Raw genomic sequence first — 22,794 nt, 5'->3', positions numbered from 1 at the left:
AAAAAGAAACATTCAAAGTGAAGTGTGCCAGTTCGGAAAAAAAAAAAAAGAGAGAGAGAGAGAGAGAGAGAGAGAGAGAGAGAGAGAGAGAGAGAGAGAGAGAGAGAGAGAGAGAGAGAGAGAGAGAGAGAGAGAGAGAGTGTTACTCTACATAGTGAAGCAAGGTAACCTGACTAGCAAAGAGGACTTTGATGTAACCACAGAACTTGAAACATGAACACTTTGACCAAAGTTTACTATAAAGACTTTTATTTGGGTTCCAAGTTCTTCCTTTGAGACACTTAACATTTCCTAGCTTGTCAGCTCTATACAGTATATTATTTCAAATAACATCTTTATAACTGTCTTAAGCCTAATTACAATATCCACATATAGTGTAATCTCATTGGTATGTTGGCCTTTTTGTTGTTTTTGTAGAAGCACCAGTCTTCTGAAGACTATCCATGTTGAGATTTGGCATCAGTGCTGGGACAATGCAAATATGTAGACATCACTTTCTAGAGCCACCATTGTGCCAATTTACAACAGCCAAGTCATCTCTGAAGCAACTTGAAGGTGTTTTGTCACCTGCAGAGTACTGTACTGAACTGCACTATTCGTGTTGTTAATACCTTCTCTCTCATTGCTCTCTTCCGAGTAAATAATCTTGCAACCTTCTCTTATGGATATGGTTTTTACAAATTTTTTTATTTGGGGGGGGGTGTTAAACCCATAATTGTTCAAGTCATCTTTGTTATTCTAACAAAAGTCATATCAACACATTCTTAATTACAGTACTAACACTGAAAAGCCTTTTCCTAATATCAATTGTCCTTTCTCCTTCCTTGTCGACTGGTAAAATGACGATGCAGCAACATTATGCTTTTCCTCAAGCTTCTTTTCCAGTTACTTTCCTTTTGCCTTCATCAAAAGCTTAAGCTTATTAGGAGCCATTGTGGTTATAAAAAGGCTTATGTGAAAAAAAAAATAAAATGCACTTGTTCTATAAGAGATATAGGTATAAATTTTCTAATAATTTTGTTAGATTCTGAGCTGTCTGCTTATCGACAATCGGTAACGAAGATATCGTACAGTAACAAAATAAAACATCACAAATTACAGAGATATGTCCAAAACAGGTAGGATGTCTCAGAGATGCATCACTGGCCACGAGTCTTTAAATACCAAGCCATTAAATCAGGCATTCAAACATTTGACTATACTTTACTTGTCTGGAAACGCAATGCCATTCAATCGAATACCTCTCAATGGCTTATAAAATACAGAGTACCCTCAGACCTACCCTCAAGATTTTGCTTCCAGAATTACAAGCGAATATGGACTACAGTGAACCCTCGCTACTTCGCGGTTCGACCATCGCGGATTCACCACTTCGCGGATTTTTTTCCATAACCCATATATATACAGTAATATATATATATATATATATATATATATATATATATATATATATATATGTATGCATGTATTTATGTATATATGTAGGTATGTATATGTGTATACATATAAATATATATATATATATACACACACACACACACACACATATATATATATATATATATATATATATATATATATATATATATATATATATATATACATATGTATATATATATATATATATATATATATATATATATATATATATATATATATATATATATATCTAAAGTAGGAAGATGTGATGTAGTTCTAAGGGAAAAGTATGGGAAATATGTCTGGGTAATAAGCAAAGCTCTACCTCCAGTTTGTTTCTACATTATGATCAGAGATAAATGTAAACAAAACATTGGTTGCCATTTTTTATCGTGCTTTTTAGCATGTTTAGGAAATGCATGATATAAAATCACCTTTAATATTTGTGCCTGTTTTAGTTTAGGGTACTGTAGTACATATATTAAGTGTTCTGTACATTAAAGGGTAGTTTGTTAACAGTACTACGTACAAGGGAAGGTTTTAAAAGTCTGAATATACATGTTGAATAAATAGGTAAATATGGTGTCACTACTTCGCGGATTTTCACCTATCGCGGCCGCGACTGGAACCTATCTACCGCGATAAACGAGGGTTCACTGTAGACTACAGAACGGGGGTAATAAGTGATGAGTAAGATTCCCGAGATTTCGACCACTCCTGCTATCTGCACCTACCAAACCTTGAGCTTCTAACGAAATATCAAGAGCAAAATTGAAAAATAAACATACTGTATTGTATTAAGAAAGAATGTAGGTAAAGTATAATCACATAATATATGAGAAAAAGGAAACTATAACATCCACCATAGTGTGTTAATAAAATGTTATATGGCCACAAAAACTAATTTAGAAAAATCAATTTCCAAATGTACTTGCTTTAGATACATTGACGTAGATGTTGCATGTACAAAGCTACTACCATTGTCATGTCAAATAAAAGACCTGTATCAGCATGTTCCAGGAAAAAAACTGATGTGGGTACAGTATATAACTGATGGGTTTTTGGTTAAACAAAATAACGATTTACTTGGAATTTCATAAATCTTTTCATCTACCTTGCATAAGTGCAACAAAATAACTATACTATAAAAATGGATAAAGATCTCTTACAAATTAAAAAAACAAATATTAAAATTCGCCACCTACTAAAAAAGTGCTACAACTGTTTGGTATTACCTTAATATCAGACCTAAGTTATACTACCCAATTCTACTTTAATTTTGTTTTGATTGATAGAACTTAGGAAATACAAGCTGGAGAGATCAATCAGTGTCAGGGTATGACTGACAGAAAATCCCTAAGTCTCATATGAAGTAAAAGTTTTGAGATGTTGGCAAACAAGATAGAAAATAAGTTAGCAAAGGAGACTCTACATAGATGATTTTGTGATAGCTACATTGCTCCCATAGTGATTTACTTGGGCTCTGCAATATTAAATTTAGCCAACAATTCCCCAGAGCCTACAGTCTGTATTGATCAGCTTACAATGCTTTCCCAAAGCTTCTTGAGAGCCGAATTATAGATTTCACAGCAACCTTCAGCTCTGTTGCCCTTTGTGATTCCCATTGCAAAAACAATACCGCATTCTCTCTGATCTTTCTTTCAACAACTGTATAGAGTATTATCATCATCTTGATCCTAGTAATAATCTCAGCATCACAAATACTCAACAGCAGAATGTTAGATACATCTGATCCTTAGAGTAATTTCAGCAAGTGTTATATCTTCTCCATAATTCCCAGAAATGTACACCAATTGTTCAATAAAGCTGATATTTTGAGGACTCCTTCGATAAGCCACCCAGTTAACTTCCTAATTTCTAAAATATAAGAAAGAGCTGCAGACAGGTTCTATCTATCCAAGGGGGGGATGGGGGTTGTTACTCATCAACATCCTCTTCACAATCCTTATTCAGACCTAGATAATAACTCTAGATTTGGCTATGATGTGCCTGCTTATGTTCAACTGCATAAAGTTATATTCCAAAGTTCACCATTAGGATCACACAGAAGCCAACAAGAATTCAATCCAGTTCAAGTACTACTTAAGAGTCTACTTTTTAAATGTGTATATTTTGATTAGTGATGACTACTGTGCACCGAGAGACGGAAGTCCACTGGCCAGACATTGAGACCAGAAATAATGAATATACAAACTTGGTTACATTTTGGAAAAATAAAGGTTGGGGTAAACAGAATTTAACTGCAATGGGTAGTGGTTTAACATAATATTTGAGGTTGTAATTTTACAAATATCTTCCTCAATTTTGTTTAATAATTTTCACTAAACGGTAAATTGTTAGTCTCGCAAAATTGTGCATTTAGGGGCAAAAATTCCTTACCGTACTCTGTAACCTATGATCTAAAATATGACCTATTGTGTGTTTAAAAGATTGAATTGGAAATAGTTATCATACCTAGAATGGCCTCACATGCAGGGAGAAATGAAGAATAAGATTAAGTTTCATAAGAAAATCAAACAAACTTATTTCCTCCACCAATAATACTATGAGATTATGTTTCACAGGGTGAGGAATGACTCCAGCAGCAAAATTTTAGCATAAGGTAAGGAACTATATTAGCAGCAAACAACAAGGATTGGATTTATAAATTTGGTCATATGGCCAGGCACTGGAACCTGGGAGGCCTATCAACAAGAATTATACAAGTTTCCAAAGGCTCATCTTTTGTCAAGCCATCCGCTAACAACAACGCACAGTAATTGAAATATTTTACGTTTAAAGAACGAAACAAGTATAATAAGCTATAAAAAAAAAAGCAATTTAGATATTTTGCAATATTTGAACAGTGTCGTTAGTAAATCAATGAAGTGTTACTACTTTGGTCCACATATACCCTTTTTTTAACCTATTACAAATAAAAAGTAGCAACTCTTAATTGAATAGAATGACTATTCATAAAAATCAACTAGAATTAGTGATGTCATTTCTGTAAATATGATTTGGCTATCATATCACCCAGGTATAGTTTAATCAATGTCAAGATAATGAAACCTCTAGACTCATTAAACTCTACTATAGAATGACTATGCAAGTTCTCTCCTCAAGTGCTAAAATCATATTTGTGGGGTTAGGTAACAGCTACGCGAGTTTATCCTGGAAAGCATTAAATAACTGTTGCACCTTAAGCAACACTCACAGACCAACTATTTCATTACCTAAGAAAATAATTGTGTATCTCAGCCCTGCGAAAATAAATGAAAGTAATAGTACTCATAGTTAAATCAAATGAAATATTGGACAATGGGTAGGCACCTAATGTACGTTTCCAGCCTAACTATGAAAAAATAACTGGCGACAGTTTATTGGCAAAGAGATGTAGCAAAACTCCATACTTGCAGTTTCCATAAATGATGAGAGAAATAGAATGATTATCTCAAGGGAGCAAATAATCAATATAGTAAAGTGGCTTATAAAATAAGGAAAACACTATATATAAAAAGGGGAAATTATATAAAATATGAAATTAGAGAAAAAATAATTTGAAAAACGACTAAAAGATAGCAAACTAAGGGACCAACCAAAACCATAAGAGTTTAAGAGATTCTAAGGAACTTTGGTTAGATGAAAAATGAGAACATTTAGATCAAACAAAATAACAATTGATTTGATAAAGGAAGTAGGAGAGCCTGACATCTATGAGCTTACTAAAGTATAGCACAAAATAAGACGACTTGATAAAGAAAAATATAAGCAGACCAGTGGGAGACAAGTAGAAAGAGGTAATGTATACTGCAGTGTAAAAATTACAAGAGAAATAAGTCTTTAGATGCTAGGTGCTATAGGAATAGATAAGGAAAATCTTGCCAGAAAACAAAAGGAGCAAAATTTATAAGGCAATAACAAGAAAAGTACTCTGTAGAGAATGAGAGTGTACCTCAAATCTATGGATCTTGAAAAGGCCTTTGACAAGGTACCAAGGCAAATAATTATATGAGTGGTAAAAAGGCAGAGGTACTAGAAAAACTGGCAACTAATATTATTTTACCATAACATAGATCTTGAGTGAAGGCAATGGGTGAGGTATCAGAATTCTGAAGCAAATGTTATCATAGTAACAGTAATGGAGGAAGTTACTAAAGAGAATAGGAAATGGAGCCCACAGTAGTTATTTTACATAAAGAATAATGTTACCAGCAGAATTTGAGAGGTAGCGGAAATGTTGTTACGGTAAATAAGTGGAATGGAGAGGAAAAGGCTAATAACCAATTGAGTATGAGCAAAACTAGACTAATGGTGACGGAAAAAAAACACCTTAAAACATGGTGGGAATAAAGCCATGACAAACTTTGTACCATGTTAACAGGGTGAACCCCCATAACCTAAAGTATAAGAGATAGTATTACAAGAGATACACTGATTTACAGCATGTACATAGAGGAAAATCTCTATATGTTTAAAATATTAACAAGTACAAATTTGGAAAATACTGTAGATTAAAAAATCTCCAGCGATAGATAACAGTTTTGAAAAGGAAGAGCATTTCTAATACTTTTGAGACTGAAAAGTAAAGCTAAAGGTGACAGAGCCGTAAAAAAAGGTTTAAAGGCGCCGAAAGAATGGCAAAAGCAAGAGACAAGACCACGTCCTATAGCATGACCATATCTACACACTATCTGTGCTGAATCCCCTCTCCATCCAAGATAGGACTAGGGAATGCCATGCCAATGGCTGTTGATGACTTAGCAGATAAACCTATAGGCTCCCACAAACATCCCATTACTAACTCACGGACAGTGAAATTGTGACCATTAGTGAAAACTTTTTTAAATCGTGAGTCAGGAACATTATCCACTTGTTCACAGTAGATTTGAAACAAATGTATATAGACTGCTTTATTCAATAAAGATGTATGAGAATTGAGAAGGAAAATGGAGGAAATTGGACATGTGACTTCAGGATGTAACCGAAGTGAAATCATATAACGAAAGTGAAATCTGTGAGAAGAAAAGTTAAGAGAAGAGGAATAGTTAGTTGTTAAAAAAAGCATTAGACTGTGCATTATGGAAGTGATAGAACACAAAGACCTATAAAATGGTAAAAGATATTATAGAAAAAAATTAAAAACATATATAGACCTAGACCTGATGAAAGTTCAGGAGACAAGAGTCAGGGACTGAAGACAGGAGAAATTATTTACAGCCTGTCTCCAAAAAGTTAAGAGCAGAAGTGAAAGCATCTATGATGATCATTATTACGTTCAAGTTTTGTGGATTACGGAGTTAAATTCAATTTTCTTTAGAAATTGCACTTTTGTCTTATATTGGGTAAGTATAGAATATATTTACTAGTTATAGTTGTGCTTGATTAGTTGAAAGATGTTATGGATTGTAATTTTAATTTCATTTCTTTAATCTAAAAATCATTAATGACAATCCTTGTTGTCATAGAAGTACTGTACTTATAAACTGATCATATAAAAATGTATGTCTTTTTGTATTGTTATCTTTGTATCAATCACTCATCGAACTTATTATTAATCCAATATCACTAACTCTGTGAACACTCATCTCTACTATGAATTGTATAATTTAATCCAAAATGAAATTGTACAAGATGGTATACTTATATAGATGAATTTTTAAAATAAACTGCTTGCCTTTGGGCTCTTTAAAATTTATAAGCAAATCTTGGTGCCAATAAAAGGACTGATCATTCTCAAAAGCACACCTTAAATCAAGGGAAATTTGTGATACAATATATAGACCATCCTCAGAACCAGTTCATAAAAACACATTTCAAAAGAGAAATATGTGATACTGTTAAGGCTAAAATCTTTTCATTTAGAATCTTTTCCATTGCAAGAAATGTTAGAAGATCTATATACAATAATTCTTCTATACTTGAAATAAAGCTTTTGTATTATTATGAGAGAAGACAAATATCTTTAAATTGATATTAAGTACTGTATGTATTATATACATAATACATCTAAAACCAAGCTACCATAGTCAATATAACAATTCAATGATGACAGGCCTTGAAAAGTATACAGTTCTAGTAAAATATACCCTAATAGCCATCAAAATGCGTTTCTCATAGCTAAGAACATTTGCCTGAGCATGCAAAGCTCCAAGGAACTGTGTCTTGATACACGTATGTATAGTCTTGTGTCATTTCCATCTCAAATGAAAAATGTAAGGGGTTGAGCTTAGCCTTTCATTCCATAAAACACTGCAATCCAGTATTTAAGCCCAAACAAAATACGAAAGAACGTGAAGGCTTTATGACCAATTTAAATAAAAAGGCAATAACTTTGAAGAAATTTAATAAAATATATAAACACTTCAGTATCAAAAATAAGTAAGCATTTTAAGTAAACTATAAAACAAAACAAAAAATGCACTATGCTTACCATTCTTATTAACATTTTCCCAAAAACACCTTCACAAAACTAAAATATTGAATGCAGTTTAGAATAGCAGCAAGGATAATTATTTTCTTACTTGGAACTTTGCTCATGCTTTAAATAAAGTATATTATCTCATCACTAGATGAACTACATGAATGCTTTTTAAGTAAGCAGAAATTCCAGTGCTTAGAAAAACTGGCAACAGTACTGAAAAAAATGAATGGATCTCATATCACTTCAGAAGATAAAATAAAAAACTATTATCGTAATCTCTCTTAGATCCAAGGTTCTCAATGCCTTCTTTCCTCTTAATTATACAAAAGCTTCAATATTCAAACATAGCATATTAACACCAATAATCAAGTGTAATTACATACTTCAAAGATGCAATCTTTCTAAATAAAGTAAAAACCAAGAAAATAACAACAACAAAAGAACAGTAAGCCAAGAGACTACTAAAACTATAAGCCACCTCAATGAGATGATATTCTTAAATGATCAGATTTTTGCCACTGTGTTTTAAATTAGAATGTTTCAACACAACTTATCAGAATTACAAACAGAATGTGCACCATCATATAAAAGGTGCAATATCATAGTAATTGAAAACTAAAATGGAAAAAATACATAACCACTACAATTTGCAGTTAATTTCACTTATAGCTTATAAACGTTAATACAAAGGAACGAAATAGGAGGCTTACTTTAAAGAGAGTTTTCACTATCATTTAAATGATTAATAAAACATCTAATGGATATTTAAATAATTTAAAAAAAGAATTTGTCAGCTATATATGGGCAATACATTACAATATTCTAAAGAGCAGAAAGGCAGACTTCAATCAATTTATCAAAAATTAAAAAAAAAAAAAATTACAAATAAAAAACCATTATGTGTTCCTCAATACAGCTGTATACGCTTGTAAGAGGTTTGTACAATTGGAGGGGAAAAAAAAAAATCACACAAAGAACGAGAAATGTTTTTGAACTGATGAAACACAAAATTGCAATAGAGAAAATAGGCATACTGTAATCCAATTCAGTACTGTGCTTAATTACCATTATCCTTGCTGTAATTCTAAAAAAAATTAATAAAGCAATGCTTCCAGTTGCTATTTACATAGAAAAATAAGCCATACAAAGCAAAGCTAGAACCAGCCACCCACTACAAAAATAGCAATTAGAACTCCACACATGAATCATACGAAGCAGGGGGATATACGTAACAATAGCAAAAGCAGAATGTAAATCACACACAAGACAAAAAAAAAAACCTTCATTTGGGGAACCTGTAAATGGCAAATATAATTTCACAAAATGCAAAATAAACAAAATAAGAAAAAAAAAATCCGTTTGGGGGAAACGGTAAATAGCAAGCGTAATTTCACAAGATGCAAAATCTAAATAAGTACAAAAAAAAGAAATCGGACACCACTAAAGCAGATATAAAACACTAACTCAAAAACTTTCAGTTTGAAGATATATAAGAACAGCTTGGCATGAAATGACCTACGTGATTATGCCTTAACTTGAGGACTTCTACACCTGTACCATCCTCAAAACTATCTTCAATAATAATATCTTCCACAATGACACTATTGCTATTCTCAACATTACCGGGAGCATAGTGTTCATCCGCGGTTATTTTTTCTACCAAGCTTAAATTCCTATTCCCCATTGTTTCATTATCTAGAAATTCACCAAGTGTCATTCCAGACTGACCCTCTTCTGAAATATTACCATTTACATCTATGCCACAGTTTTGACCAGAGTTATAATTACCATTTTGTTTTGCCCTAACACAGCTACCATTGGACATATCAGATTCTACATATTCATTGCCTTCCTCTTCACAATCTTCAATAACTGTTTCTCCTACACAACAGCTTTCATTATCAATAAAATCTTCGTGTATACCCTCGTAAGAATTTTCCCGCCCTTGGTTTGTCTGCCGATACAAATTATTAGTTTCCAAATTAAACTTATCAGTACTGCGAGCCCTTTCATTCCTAATGATTTCATTAACCACTCTCTCTACAAAACCTGGACTTGAATTCCCCCCGTAAGATATTTCAGCGCTAGTCTCTCCCTGTTCCTTACCTTCATCAAACGATGGAACTGCAGAAGCATTACAATAATCAATGTCTGCTCCATTAGTGTCTACACAATTAATTTCTTTCTCCAATCCTTGGCCAATTGAGTACCCATTCTCTTCATTATCAAAATATCTGTCATTATTTTTCTTAATTGAAATCATGACTTTTATATTTTCAAAATATTTCTGTCCCAGTTTGCAACTACCACCTTCAACAAAAACACTACGATTGCTTACAATATATGCATCATGATTGTACTTTATACTACAGGATTCTCTTTCATCCTTTTCAAAATCCTCACTAACTTGCAATTCATAACCCCCCATACCAAAATAATTTTTTTCCTTCACAAAACATCTTTTCTCAAATGCCTGTCTTGCCCTTTGAATATAGCCATCACTGAGATCTGAACAAAGTGAATCAGTTTCTGATGAAACAGATGATCTATCCTCTTCATCAAGTGCAAATATTTGATTATAATTGCAATAGTGATTAGGTAATAAAATTATATTTTTTCCCTCTCCCGCTGAAGTTATCAGCATGTTCTTAAGGTAATCATTATGTACTTTTACTTTTACCGACATTTCCCCGAGAATATTCCTGCCCTCAAAAATTTCTCTGTCAACATTCTCACATGCATCATCATGCACACCCAACGATATACAAGTCTGTTGATCAATTACCTCGTCGTCATCATCTGCAAGCACATTGACTTGAGGCTGTTCAACTGGTTGATCTTTCAATCGCTGAGTCATCTTATATGCAGCCTGTCTCTTGGCCAACTTTTTGCTCTTTCCTGTACCTGAAATAACCAAAGCAATTCACTTTTTATGGATAATTGTATTATAATCAACTATGAATATAAATTTCTTAAAAATAATATTTTGATTATAAAATAAATTTTTGAATATACTTACCCGGTGAATATATAATAGCTGACGTCTCCGACGGCTCGACAGAATTCAAAAACTCGCGAGCGATCGCCATGAAGGTAGCGGGTGTGCCCACCAGCGCCAACTATCGGCCAGATACCGCATATACATGTAAACAGCTCCAGTTCTTCTCATCCCGCTGGGTCTCTATCGGGGAGGAAGGGGGGGGCCTTTAATTTATATATTCACCGGGTAAGTATATTCAAAAATTTATTTTATAATCAAAATATCATTTTTAAATATTAAACTTAGCCGGTGAATATATAATAGCTGATTCACACCCATGGTGGTGGGTAGAGACCAGTATTAATACAGTTTACGGCGTATATGCTTAGAGTTTTTGACAGTTATATCATAACAAAACCCAAATAAATATAGGTACCTGGTAAGGAAGCTGACTCTAACGATTACTCTGCCTTGTTAGTCCGCTTTCCTCACGAAGCCCAGCCATCCTCTTAGGATGCTGAAAGACTCCCAGGAGCTGAAGTATCTAGGGCGACAACCCATACAACAGGACCTCATCAAAACCCTTAATCTGGGCGCTCTCAAGAAATGACATTTGACCACCCGCCAAATCAAAAAGGATGCGAAAGGCTTCTTAGCCTTCCGTACAACCCAATTAAAAACATTTCAAGAGAAGATTAAAAGGATATTGGAATTAAGGGAATGTAGTGGTAGAACCCTTACCCACTACTGCACTCGCTGCAACGAATGGACCCAGTGTGTAGCAGTCCTCATAAAGAGTCTGGACATCTTTTAAGTAAAATGACGCGAATACCGACTTGCTTCTCCAAACGGTCGCGTCCATAATACTTCGCAGAGATCTGTTTTGCCTAAAGGCCACAGAAGTTGTTATAGTTCTTACTTCGTGCGTCTTAACCTTAAGCAAGCAACGATCTTTTTCACTCAAGTGAGAATGAGCCTTTCGGATTAAAAATCTAATAAAATATGACAAAGCATTCTTTGACATAGGCAATGATGGCTTCTTAACTGAGCACCACAAAGCCTCAGATCCACCTCGTAAGGATTTAGTCCGAGCTAAATAAAACTTCAGAGCTCTAACTGGACACAGCACTCTTTCAAGCTCGTTGCCTACGATCTCTGACAGGCAAGGTATATCAAATGACTTAGGCCAAGGACGAGAAGGCAGTTCATTTTTGGCCAAGAAATCCAAGCTGAAGTGAACATGTGGCTTTATCTGTAGAAAAGCCGATGTTCCTACTGAAGGCATGGATCTCACTGACCCTTTTAGCCGAAGCCAAGCACACTAAGAAAAGCGTCTTGAGGGTGAGATCCTTCAGGGAGGCTGAATGTAATGGCTCAAACCTGTCGGACATTAGGAACCTTAGGACCACGTCTAAGTTCCATCCAGGAGTTGCCATACGACGCTCCTTAGAGGTCTCGAAGGACTTAAGGAGATCTTGGAGATCTTGATTATTGGACAGATCTAAGCCTCTATGTCTGAACACAGACGCCAACATGCTCCTGTAGCCCTTAATAGTGGGCGCTGAGAGGGAGCGAACATTTCTCAGATGTAGGAGAAAGTCTGCAATTTGGGCTACAGAGGTACTGGAAGAGGAAATGGATGATGACTTGCACCAGTCTCTAAAGACTTCCCACTTCGACTGATAGACCTTGATGGTAGATGCTCTCCTAGCTCTCGCAATCGTTCTGGCTGCCCCCTTCGAAAATCCTCTAGCTCTTGAGAGTCTTTCGATAGTCTGAAGGCAGTCAGACGAAGCGCGGGGAGGCTTCGATGAAGACTCCTTACGTGGCTGCCGTAAGAGATCCATCCTTAAAGGTAGACTCCTTGGAACGTCTACCAGCCATTGAAGTACCTCTGTTACTCACTCTCTCGCGGGCCAGAGTGGAGCAACCAATGTCAACCTGGTCCCTTCGTGAGAGGTGAACTTCTGCAGCACCTTGTCTAGGATCTTGAAAGGTGGAAAGGCATAAACGTCCAGGTGAGACCAGTCCAGCAGGAAAGCGTCTATGTGAGCTGCCTCTGGATCTGGAACTGGAAAGCAGTAAGTCGAGAGCCTCTTTGTCAGAGAGAGTAGAAAAAAGATCTATGGTGGGTAGACCCCATGTCATCCATAGCTTCTCGCACACAGTCTTATGCAACGTCCACTCCATGGAGAAGACTTGTCCTCTTCTGCTGAGGCCGTCCGCCAAGACATTCATTTCTGCACAAATCTCGCCAAAGGAGAGATGTTACTGCCTTAAAAGGAGTTCCTTCTGATCCGTGGATCAAAGAACCGAGCCTTCCAGACTGTCCAGTGGAGCTCCCTAACCCAAATCCGCTGCATCTGAAAACAACACATGGTTTGGGTTCTTGATCGCAAGAGAAAGACCTTCTCGAAGTCTGATGTTGCTGTCCCACCAAGTCAGACATGTCTAGACTGAGTTGGAGATTGGGAAAGAGATACTCACTAAGCCCTTCTCCTTGTTCCAATGTTTAGGTGAAATAGGAAAGGGCATAGGTTGAGTCTCCCCAGAGAGATAAACTACTCCAGCGATGAAAGAGTTCCCACGAGGCTAGTTCAAACTCTTACAGAGCAACTGTTTTTCTCTTGCAAGTGAAGGACTTTTAACAGAGCTTGTTCCATTCTTGCGGGAGACGAAAAGGGTCGAAAAATCAGACACTGTATCTCCATTCCCAAAAAAAGAATAGTCTGGGATGGGATACTGTAAGTTACGACTTCTCTACGTTCACTATGAGACCTAGCTCCTTGGTTAGGTCTAATGTCCATTAGAGGCTCTCCAGACAGCGATATAATGACGAACGCCCTGATTAGCCAGTCGTCAAAATAAAGGGAGGCTCTGAATAATCAAAAAATGTAGAAAGCTTGCTACATTTTGCAAGGGCCTTGTAAAAACAAGAGAGCAGGAATGAGGTCGGAGTACAGTGCTCGACAGTGGTACATTACTTTCCCGTCCACAAACCTCAGATGTAGTTGAAAGTTTGGATGAATCGGGATGTGGAAGTATGCATCCTGAAGATCGAGAGAGACCATCCAGTCGCCTTCCCTTAATGCTGTCAAGACAGCTTGGTAGACTTCATCGTGAAGTTTGTCTTGACAATGAACACATAGAGCGCACTTGCATCTTACGTACTCCTGCAGTGAACGTGGCTGCCAGATCATTGGAGCCATCCCTGATAGTCTTGTTCCTGCAGAGAACGTGGCTGTCAGATCATTGGAGCCATCCCTGATAGCCTTGTTTATGCATGACATAATTGTACAGCAAAACTTCAAACGCTCGAAAAACTCCTAACAGGAGATGGTCTAGCTCTGAAGCCGACCATAAAATCTTGGAGCGTCTCATGGCCAGGCGCCAGGGAGAGTCTATGAGGCTTGAGAAGTCTATCTGGGCAGAGGCAGGAACTCCCAAGCCGAGAACTTCTCCCGTGTCATACCAGACGCTCGCTCTATAAGCCAGTTTAAAAGGGGGGAAAGCAAAGGCTGTCTCCCCCAAACTCCTCTTGTGATCAACCAGTCGCCTAGCAAACGTAAAGCTCTCTTAGAAGAGCGAGAGAGCACTAGCTTAGAAAACAACGGCTTCGAAGTAGCTAGGCCTAGTGTAAACTCTGACGTTTAGGCGAACGAGGAGCAGCAGTTACAAAATGGTCCGGACAAAGATCCTTAAAAATCAGCATGATTTATTTAAAGTCCATAGAGGGCTGAGCAGGTTTAGGCTCCTCTCCGTCTGACAGAGTCCCCAAGGGAATATCAGTAGGAGGGGGATCAGCAACTTCCTCATCTGAAGGAACCTCGTCCGACAATTGCCGAGTCTCAAGCAAGGGAGAGACCTGCCGTGGTGGCAATGCTTGACAAGCAGAGTCCACACGCAAAGGAGCATCAGTAGCAGTCAAGGACGCTACGTCATGTAACTGCTTAAAGGACTGACCAGCAACAACAATAGGTGCGGGAGGACGCTCGACGTCAAGTCGAGACTGCCTTGACTGCCTAGATAAAGCAGTTAAAACAACTCTTGACTGCGGTGCTTGACGCTCAACGTCAAAACAAGGCAACTGAGCTGGTTGGCGAACGTCCTGAACGTCAACACGAGACTGCGGTAGCGGCTGAACGTCAACACGAGGCTGCGGCAGCGGCTGAAAGTCAACACGGGACTGCAGCGAGTAAGGATCCAAGTCACGTGACTGACGTGACAAACTACCGACATCACGTTTCATAACGTCAAACGGACGAGTAAATGCTCATTTGGGCGGCTGACAGCCAGAGTCTCGTTTAGTGTAACGGCGACTCGAAAGCGAAGGTTCATCGTGAACCTGCTCAACGTCATACTTCTCCATAAGGGAGGCAAGCTTAGTCTGCATGTCCTGCAGGACAACCCATTTAGGATCAACAGGAGTCGGGACGGGCCGAGACGACGGTAACGTCTGTGTTGGCAAAACATTGCCTTTACCGCGACCCTCGGACCCCGTGTTACGCTTGCGTTTAATAGGCGAACCGTCTTCCGACGACTGCAAAGGGTCAGAGCTGTCCCCATGGCTACAGCCAGGACGCTGGAACTGTCCTGAATGGACTGACTTCCGCTTTAAGGGTCTAGAAACTTTGGTCCAAGATTTCTTTTGCGAGAAGCCTTCGGATGACGAGGAGAAAAACAGCCTCGCTCGTCTTATGGTAGGGGCGATCTTGCTAGACACGCCCGATACCATAGAGGGAACGTTTGTTCGTTGGTTAAAGCCTCTCGTCCCCATAAGTCCTACGACATTACTTCTCCCTGGTAGCATGGGAGCCTGAAAGAGGTATCGGACTAGGTGAACGACAAGCACGAACAGACGAACCCTCGGTCGCAACACTAAAAAAAAACACTTTGCGCAATTATCACTTTATCACTACGATTTTCTGTTTTTGCACTTACTTCACTGAAATCGTATTTTTCAATAATTTCACATTAGGCATGAATAAAACTGATTTCTACCTGAAGCACGCAATTCTCCCCTACATCAAAAGGTTATAATTGCGAAATAAGTCGTATAATGTAAGCACATTAAAACAAGCAAAAATCAGTAAACATATATATCGAATAAAACGGAAATATATAAAGTTAAAAAGATCAGTGACTGGGGAGGAGACTAAACACTAGTTCATTAAAAACTACGTTTTCAATCTCTCACCGTACAGTGCCTTGGGACGAGAATAAAAACTAAAAACGTTTTATCCTTTCTCCCCGTACAGAGACTTGGGACGAAAGTAAACAACTGACTCGAGAACAACGTTACTCGCTTGGGACGAGAATAAAGATCGGAACGTTCTCTCTTCCTCTCTCTCTCTCTCTTGATTTCACACAGAAGAGAAAAGCCCACTCACCCTTCGTCAATAAACAGGTTATTTGACCAAAGGAAAAAACTGAAAGGACTAAGAAATTGAAAATTAACAAGTTCCTTTAAATTAGTATTTAAAACATTTCAGTTTGAAAGAAGAATGAACAAAACGTCAAAATCGATTTACTCTTTCTGCAAAGTGAAACCGTGATTCTCTCTTTCTCTATCGTAACGATAGAGCGCAAACTGCGTAGCATAAATAAACCAAACGTTAGTTCATCTTTGAAACAGCACGAAGACTATTCAAAGAAAATCTTTCATAAAATATCTACTAAAAAATATTCATTTAATAACTCTTACAGAGCAAATGATTTAAACTTAACGAAAATAAAAGTTGAATGGGCTCAACGTTGTTTAACTTCGGTTTCCAAGTTAGGACCGCCTACTCTCGGACTAGGGGAGGAATAGGTAAGGCCGCATATAAACAAAACATTAAAATTTATCTTGATGTTCAGTATAAATGGAAAGCTAATCGAAGAGGCCTAATAAAGGCGGGTTAGATATAAAATATATAGAGGAAAATCTATAATTAACAACAACAATTTTTAACGTGATAAGATAATTGCTAAAAGCCTAAAACACACTTGCGTACACTAAGGGAAGGGTCGGCCATTTTTACTCTATGGAAAAAAACCAGAGATAAAAGCAAGGGCAAAACACTTTTACTCTCCTTTCAAAAGCATTTCTTTTGAGGATAGTATTGAATAATCCAACACGGCGAAAGCAATAAAACCAAAACCAAGTACTTCACCAATTCGGTAGAAAACTCGAGGTCATAATAGCGAGTGGAATCGACTTGTCGATGAAACCGACAGAGAAGAACTGGAGCTGTTTACATGTATATGCGGTATCTGGCCGATAGTTGGCGCTGGTGGGCACACCCGCTACCTTCATGGCGATCGCTCGCGAGTTTTTGAATTCTGTCGAGCCGTCGGAGACGTCAGCTATTATATATTCACCGGCTAAGTTTAATATTTAAAATATTTAAATAAAATCAGCAGCTGAACCATTTAGTAGGCTTGGAAAGCAAAGCTTCAAGGAAAATAAGATACTGTATCAATGATTATACAGTACAGTATAACAAAATTAAATGTCATCAAAATACAATGTAAGATTTTAACTTTGCAGATAGGAAAACCTATTCACATCATACACATCTCAGAAGATTCATGATCCTCTCGTAATTCTCCCTTGTAAATGTGAACTATCTGTATGATGTAGCAAATACAGTACTTCCCTCTCATTTTTCAATTGACTGTCATTGGACAAAATTGCTGATCTTTCCACGAATGTCGTAATCCAACCTATGGCTTTTCCCTCGGCTTTTATTTTTCCTAGCAATGAAAACATGAGACCTTTAAAATAGAAATATCTTAAGGAGGACTGAAATAGCTAATGAATCGTCAAAAAGGTAGTTGGTTAATGATACACGATGCAGGGGGATGTCCCACCTACTGTCCTGTCACAGAATAGCCACTTATGTCCATTTTGTCCTTAGGCCTAGGATTGAGAAGGGAGGTCAAGGTGGAAAATTCAAACTAAAAGACTCAGATTTGTGTTGATAAAAAAAAAAAAAAAAAACTACTTTTTAATTTGGTCCTATCACCTTTTAAAATATGCACATTCACTCATTGGACGAGGGCGGAAACTAGAACTAAATTTTAAGTTTATTTTCTTCCTTGGACATGTCTTCCTTCCTAATCCAGTATGGATCATAGGGATGAAGATGCTGCTATGACCTCTCTCAGCCATTACTGTACTGCCTTAAAAGAAAGCCAGTACTGTAACCTACCACCATATGAACCACATACATTCCGAAAGTGCATTCAAAACCTGGAAAGTTTGCTAGTTCAATCATTATGATTAGCAATCTCATAACGCACTACTGTTTTCCATCAGTTGGATCCAGCTAATGCTAGCTAACTAGGATCTGAATGTAACAATAATTTCTGAATTTTTACATGAATTGAATTATAATCTCTTAATCAATTTACTTTACAATTTACCAACTAACAATTTCAGGTTCTTTTTTTTTCAATTTTTCCGTCTCCTTAACTCTAGCTAGTGCCTGTGTACTGTATAGTGCTGTAATTGATGTAAGCAACACCCATATCAAGAATTCTTACAAACTATTTGTTCTTTAATTTGCCAAATGCTTTTAAAACACCATAAATTTGAACTGCATCTTATTTTGCTTTCGCTTAAAGATACTATAGTTTTATATGAGCAGTACAGTATTAGGCTGGGTATATATAGTATGTATTTTTTATTCATACACTGTCATAGTAACAATAATGCTATCGAACTAAAAAACATTAACAATAATGAATAAAGTAAATGTATAATGCTCAATCTTTTTAAAATTAACTAGACGTCAGATAAAATAAAATTTTTTATCTTAACTATAGAAAAAATATTTAGAAGTAATCTTACTGTGTAAGGTAATTTAGAACAGCTGATTTTCTCCTACCCATCATATAAAATGTTGTCATCATCATGTACCAAGGCATTTCCACCAATTTTGGCGGGTAGCCGACATCAAACAAATAAAACAAAAAAGGAGACCTCTCCTCTCTACGTTCCCCCCAGCCTGACAAGGGACTCAACCGAGTTCGGCTGATACTGCTAGGGTGACAGCCGAACTTGGTCGAGTCCCTTGTCAGGCTGGGGGGAACGTAGAGAGGAGAGGTCCCCTTTTTTGTTCTATTTGTTTGATGTCGGCTAACCCCCAAAATTGGGGGAAGTGCCTTGGTATATAATGTGTTTCACGTATATGATGGGTTTTAAAAATATGGATAGCAAAAATGAGGATACCTTGTATAAGATGAATTTGCAATCTACTTAAAGCTCAAGATTGATGGTGAGGGTGATAACTAAGTTGGGATAACCTTCAGCTTATAGTAGATTACCAAATAATATTTACTAACTTTAATGAGTAAAATTGTTTCAATTTTTATTAGAAAAAAAAAAAAACTTGTTTTAAATCATAAGCTTATCTTTTCAGGTTTATTCACTTGATGTTTTAAATAAGTTAACACCTTTACATGGTAATAAACCTTTCAAAGAGCTTTCTCTATAAATATCTGTGCATATTTTTAGGGTATAAAGGGAGTTACTAAAATCAACGGATTAAAGATAAACAAAATCCAATCGAGTATGCACATGTAACAGTTTTTTTTTTTTTGTGAGAAAAATATGCTCTCTTTGATATTAAGATTTTACAATAAATGCAAAAAACAAATAACAGTACATAAAAAGAGCTATTGATATATTTTCAACGTTAAGTAAAACTACTTTATTGAAAAAGAAAAAAGTAATGTATGTACAGTATTAGCAAATGCTCATAATCCAAATCTTTCATTAGTCACACTATAAATTCCAACACTGGACCCTGGGAGGCCATTCAACTCCATCTACTACCGTACACAGTTACAGTATGAAGTAAATGTTAAGAGGTTGAACAGCAAGATGAAAAGACATCATAAATGGAAGTAAAGATGATTTAATAGCAAATACGGGCCTCGGAGACAAATTTTTGTTTCAATAGGCTTATCTCAAACAGTATCAGGCCCTTATTCAAAGGCTAATACAGTAATAAGCCTCCAAAAGTCAAACGTTATGCAAGTATTTAGTATTTAGCGTACACACATCATTTATCATTAATAACTCCATAGGTATTTTTCAAAAATTAATTTTTCATGCCTACTTTAATTATTTAGATAGTGATATCTTGAGTAACTCATTTATAAACATTTGTTTGGAGGCTATGGTGCTCATTAATTTTGCTAGTTCCCTTTGCCCACTTCACTCATTACTTGACTTCAACACTTCACTTTATTTTCTCCCATGTGATCTGTGCTTTAGTGAGCATTTTTGAACATCTGGTATTTTTCCATGGCGTTTTTCAGGATCACAACAAACGTAAACCAAAAATATCCTTCTTCAAATCGCTATCAATAACCGCTGATGAGATTAGTACATTTGATAATTCCAGGTATGGATAATGAAACAGAAAAATTTATAAAATGCTGATAAAATAAAAACAAAAGACACCTAATAACACTTACCCACTTCTTTGGTCGTGCCAATAGTACAAGCAATGGAGAAAGTCCTCTCATGAGGGAAGCCCTCCTCCGAAGTGAGCTCATATGTGGGAGGGGGCCACCGACGCGCCATGCACAGCTCCTATAAAAAAAGAAAAATTCTTTTTAATCACAAGCACCGACAGTAAAATAAAGTTTTTTTTTTTTCAAAGTAACCATAAACGTAGTACAGTATTGGGGTACATGCGTAATCAGATTCTGAGATTTTGAAAGTCAAGTTTTTGGTTACCAAGAATGGAGCATTTGGCCAGCCTAGGTGAAACTAGACTATCAGCAACTAGGGATTTAACTAAGACAACACTGGTAAACAAAACTCGGAACACCTAGGATTAATTTAAACTTTGTAGTAACCAAACTATCAGTAACAAATATAAGATACAAACGCATACCTAAATGATTTTGAATGAGGACGACACAGTCAAGAAAATTTTTAAGAACTCCACATAGCTAACCCAACAGATGTGTGACTTATATAAACGGCGAGTCAAATTCGTAAGTAAGAGCCAATCACAACCAATATTTAATCTCACACTTAAATGAATTTCACCATACCTCTAAACTCCTTTTCATGATGTAGATTTTTTTACATTTGACGCATACTACACATGTCCAAAGAATTAAAATCAATTAAATCTAGCAGAAATTCAACAAATACTTTAGCAGATCTTTACCTGCAAGGATCCAACAGGATTCCCGGGAATACCATCATCATAGGGGGATACTATTTGAGTAGACCTGCAAAAAAAGAAAGACACACAGATGATTATTGGACACAATGTAGAGATAGTATTATTTAGTTTTGAATCAGCCACTACATTAAATTCTGTAAATTATTAGTACTGTACTCCATATGACATTAGAAAAACAATAAAGATCTACCTATCAAATCGAATAAGGACCTATCTTTAACGCTTGATAGCTAAGAAGGGCAACTATTAATGCAACAGGTAGATGAAGAATTCTATCAGGGTAGGCTTTCAATGTGCAGTATAAGTAAATATTTAGGTACACCATGAGGTGAAATTAATCCACATTCCTTGGGAAAGGTTGTTGAATATCAGAAACACAAGCCCTAAGTGAAAAAAAAAATCTGATACAGTACTGTATTGTGAACGCGAGATTTGAGATGAATATCTTTTGCTCTTAGCCACAAAGGCCCGAGCAAAGGGCAGGCTCACATAGGCCCAGCCTTTCATGTAAATCAAGACACCTGAGAGAGCATGGAGCTTGTTGAACATGTTTAAAGAGGCTACGACAGACAAAATGTTTAAAGAGGCCACGGCAGACAAAATGTTTAAAGAGGCCACGGCAGACAAAATGTTTAAAGAGGCCACACCAGACAAAATGTTTAAAGAGGCCACGGTAGACAAAGATGACGTTATAATGGCGAGGTCTTAGGAGAAAGTTTTGGGGAGAAGCTTCACTGTGGTGCTTTGCTCGCATTTCAACAGGTCTAAGGTCTCCCTTACTGCCTCTGCCCATCATCTCTCAATGGCTAAACAGTAACACTTGCTGCTTGTAAGGGGCAAATTGTGTTCATGCCTCAGAAGAAATTACCCTATTATCAGGGGAATGAATGCATTCAAGTGCAGAAGTGCCTTATTTGTTGCATCTACAGGCCAGCTAAATCTCTTTACTCGATATAAGTTTCTTGTACATCAGAAGCTGCATCTTATAAAAAATTCTTATGTAGTATGAGAATGTCTTCGTCTACCATGGAAATGATCTTGGGACCCCTGCAACTAACCTATCGAGTCTGGGAACCTTTGGCAAGTAGGTCAAGGGAAAGATGGCTTACAATTGCAGGCAGTAGTCTATTTAGCATATGTCAACAGCCCTGTACCTAGGTGCAGGAGTATTTTTTTCTACACAAGGAGTCGGTAATAGTGATGTAAAATCCGAAGACAAAATACACAGTTACCATCACTCCATGCTCTTTGGTCCACTATATGACATCCTATGAATAGGTGTCTATTCCAGTTTTTGTGGCATGATGTTATCCCAATATTTTACCCTTCCAATGAAGTCTCCTTGGGGACATAATAAAATGGCATAAGTTCTACAACATGAATATGTTCAGAGCTTTTTAACCATCCTGTCACAATTAATGCGGGAATTTAATGTTGACTGCCAACTATAACATAAATTGTTAGGAAATATGTTACAAGGTTGGTGAACTGTGATCCTGCCAACCCGAGCATGGGAGAGTCGTTTGCAAACTACTGACACCATCAAAGCTCTGAATATGCGAAAAAACAATTTTGTGCTCCCATAGGTCCTGGTCAGAGGAAGGGAAGGCAGACAGGCATCATCCAGTCTAAAACCTAGAAACAAAGGAGGGTCCTTACATAACCCTCACTCAGATGCATGTCATTTAAGTCCTGCAGCTGATGGATGTAGTTAGTTAGCCGTTTGAGAAGTAGGCAAGAGGTGGCCTAGTCCTGCAACTCATACTCTAGACCTT

At 36.8% G+C, this 22,794-nt stretch overlaps 1 protein-coding gene across 3 annotated transcripts in view; it reads right to left on the bottom strand.

Moving 5' to 3' along the window:
• The window catches only part of LOC137647208 (protein Loquacious-like), a 73,672-nt gene that overhangs the window by 41,120 nt on the left and 9,758 nt on the right, over positions 1 to 22,794 (bottom strand). For all 3 annotated transcript variants that reach the window (XM_068380542.1, XM_068380544.1, XM_068380543.1), the window contains exons 5-7: positions 21,002 to 21,065; positions 20,295 to 20,412; positions 10,629 to 10,747 (exon numbers count right to left, since the gene is read on the bottom strand). In XM_068380542.1, coding sequence (XP_068236643.1) covers positions 10,629 to 10,747; positions 20,295 to 20,412; positions 21,002 to 21,065 — 301 coding nt within the window. The remainder of the gene's footprint in view (positions 1 to 10,628; positions 10,748 to 20,294; positions 20,413 to 21,001; positions 21,066 to 22,794) is intronic.

This window comes from Palaemon carinicauda, chromosome 9 (assembly GCF_036898095.1).
Source record: "Palaemon carinicauda isolate YSFRI2023 chromosome 9, ASM3689809v2, whole genome shotgun sequence".
Taxonomy (NCBI): domain Eukaryota; kingdom Metazoa; phylum Arthropoda; class Malacostraca; order Decapoda; family Palaemonidae; genus Palaemon; species Palaemon carinicauda.
This window is presented reverse-complemented; position numbering and strand designations above follow the sequence as displayed.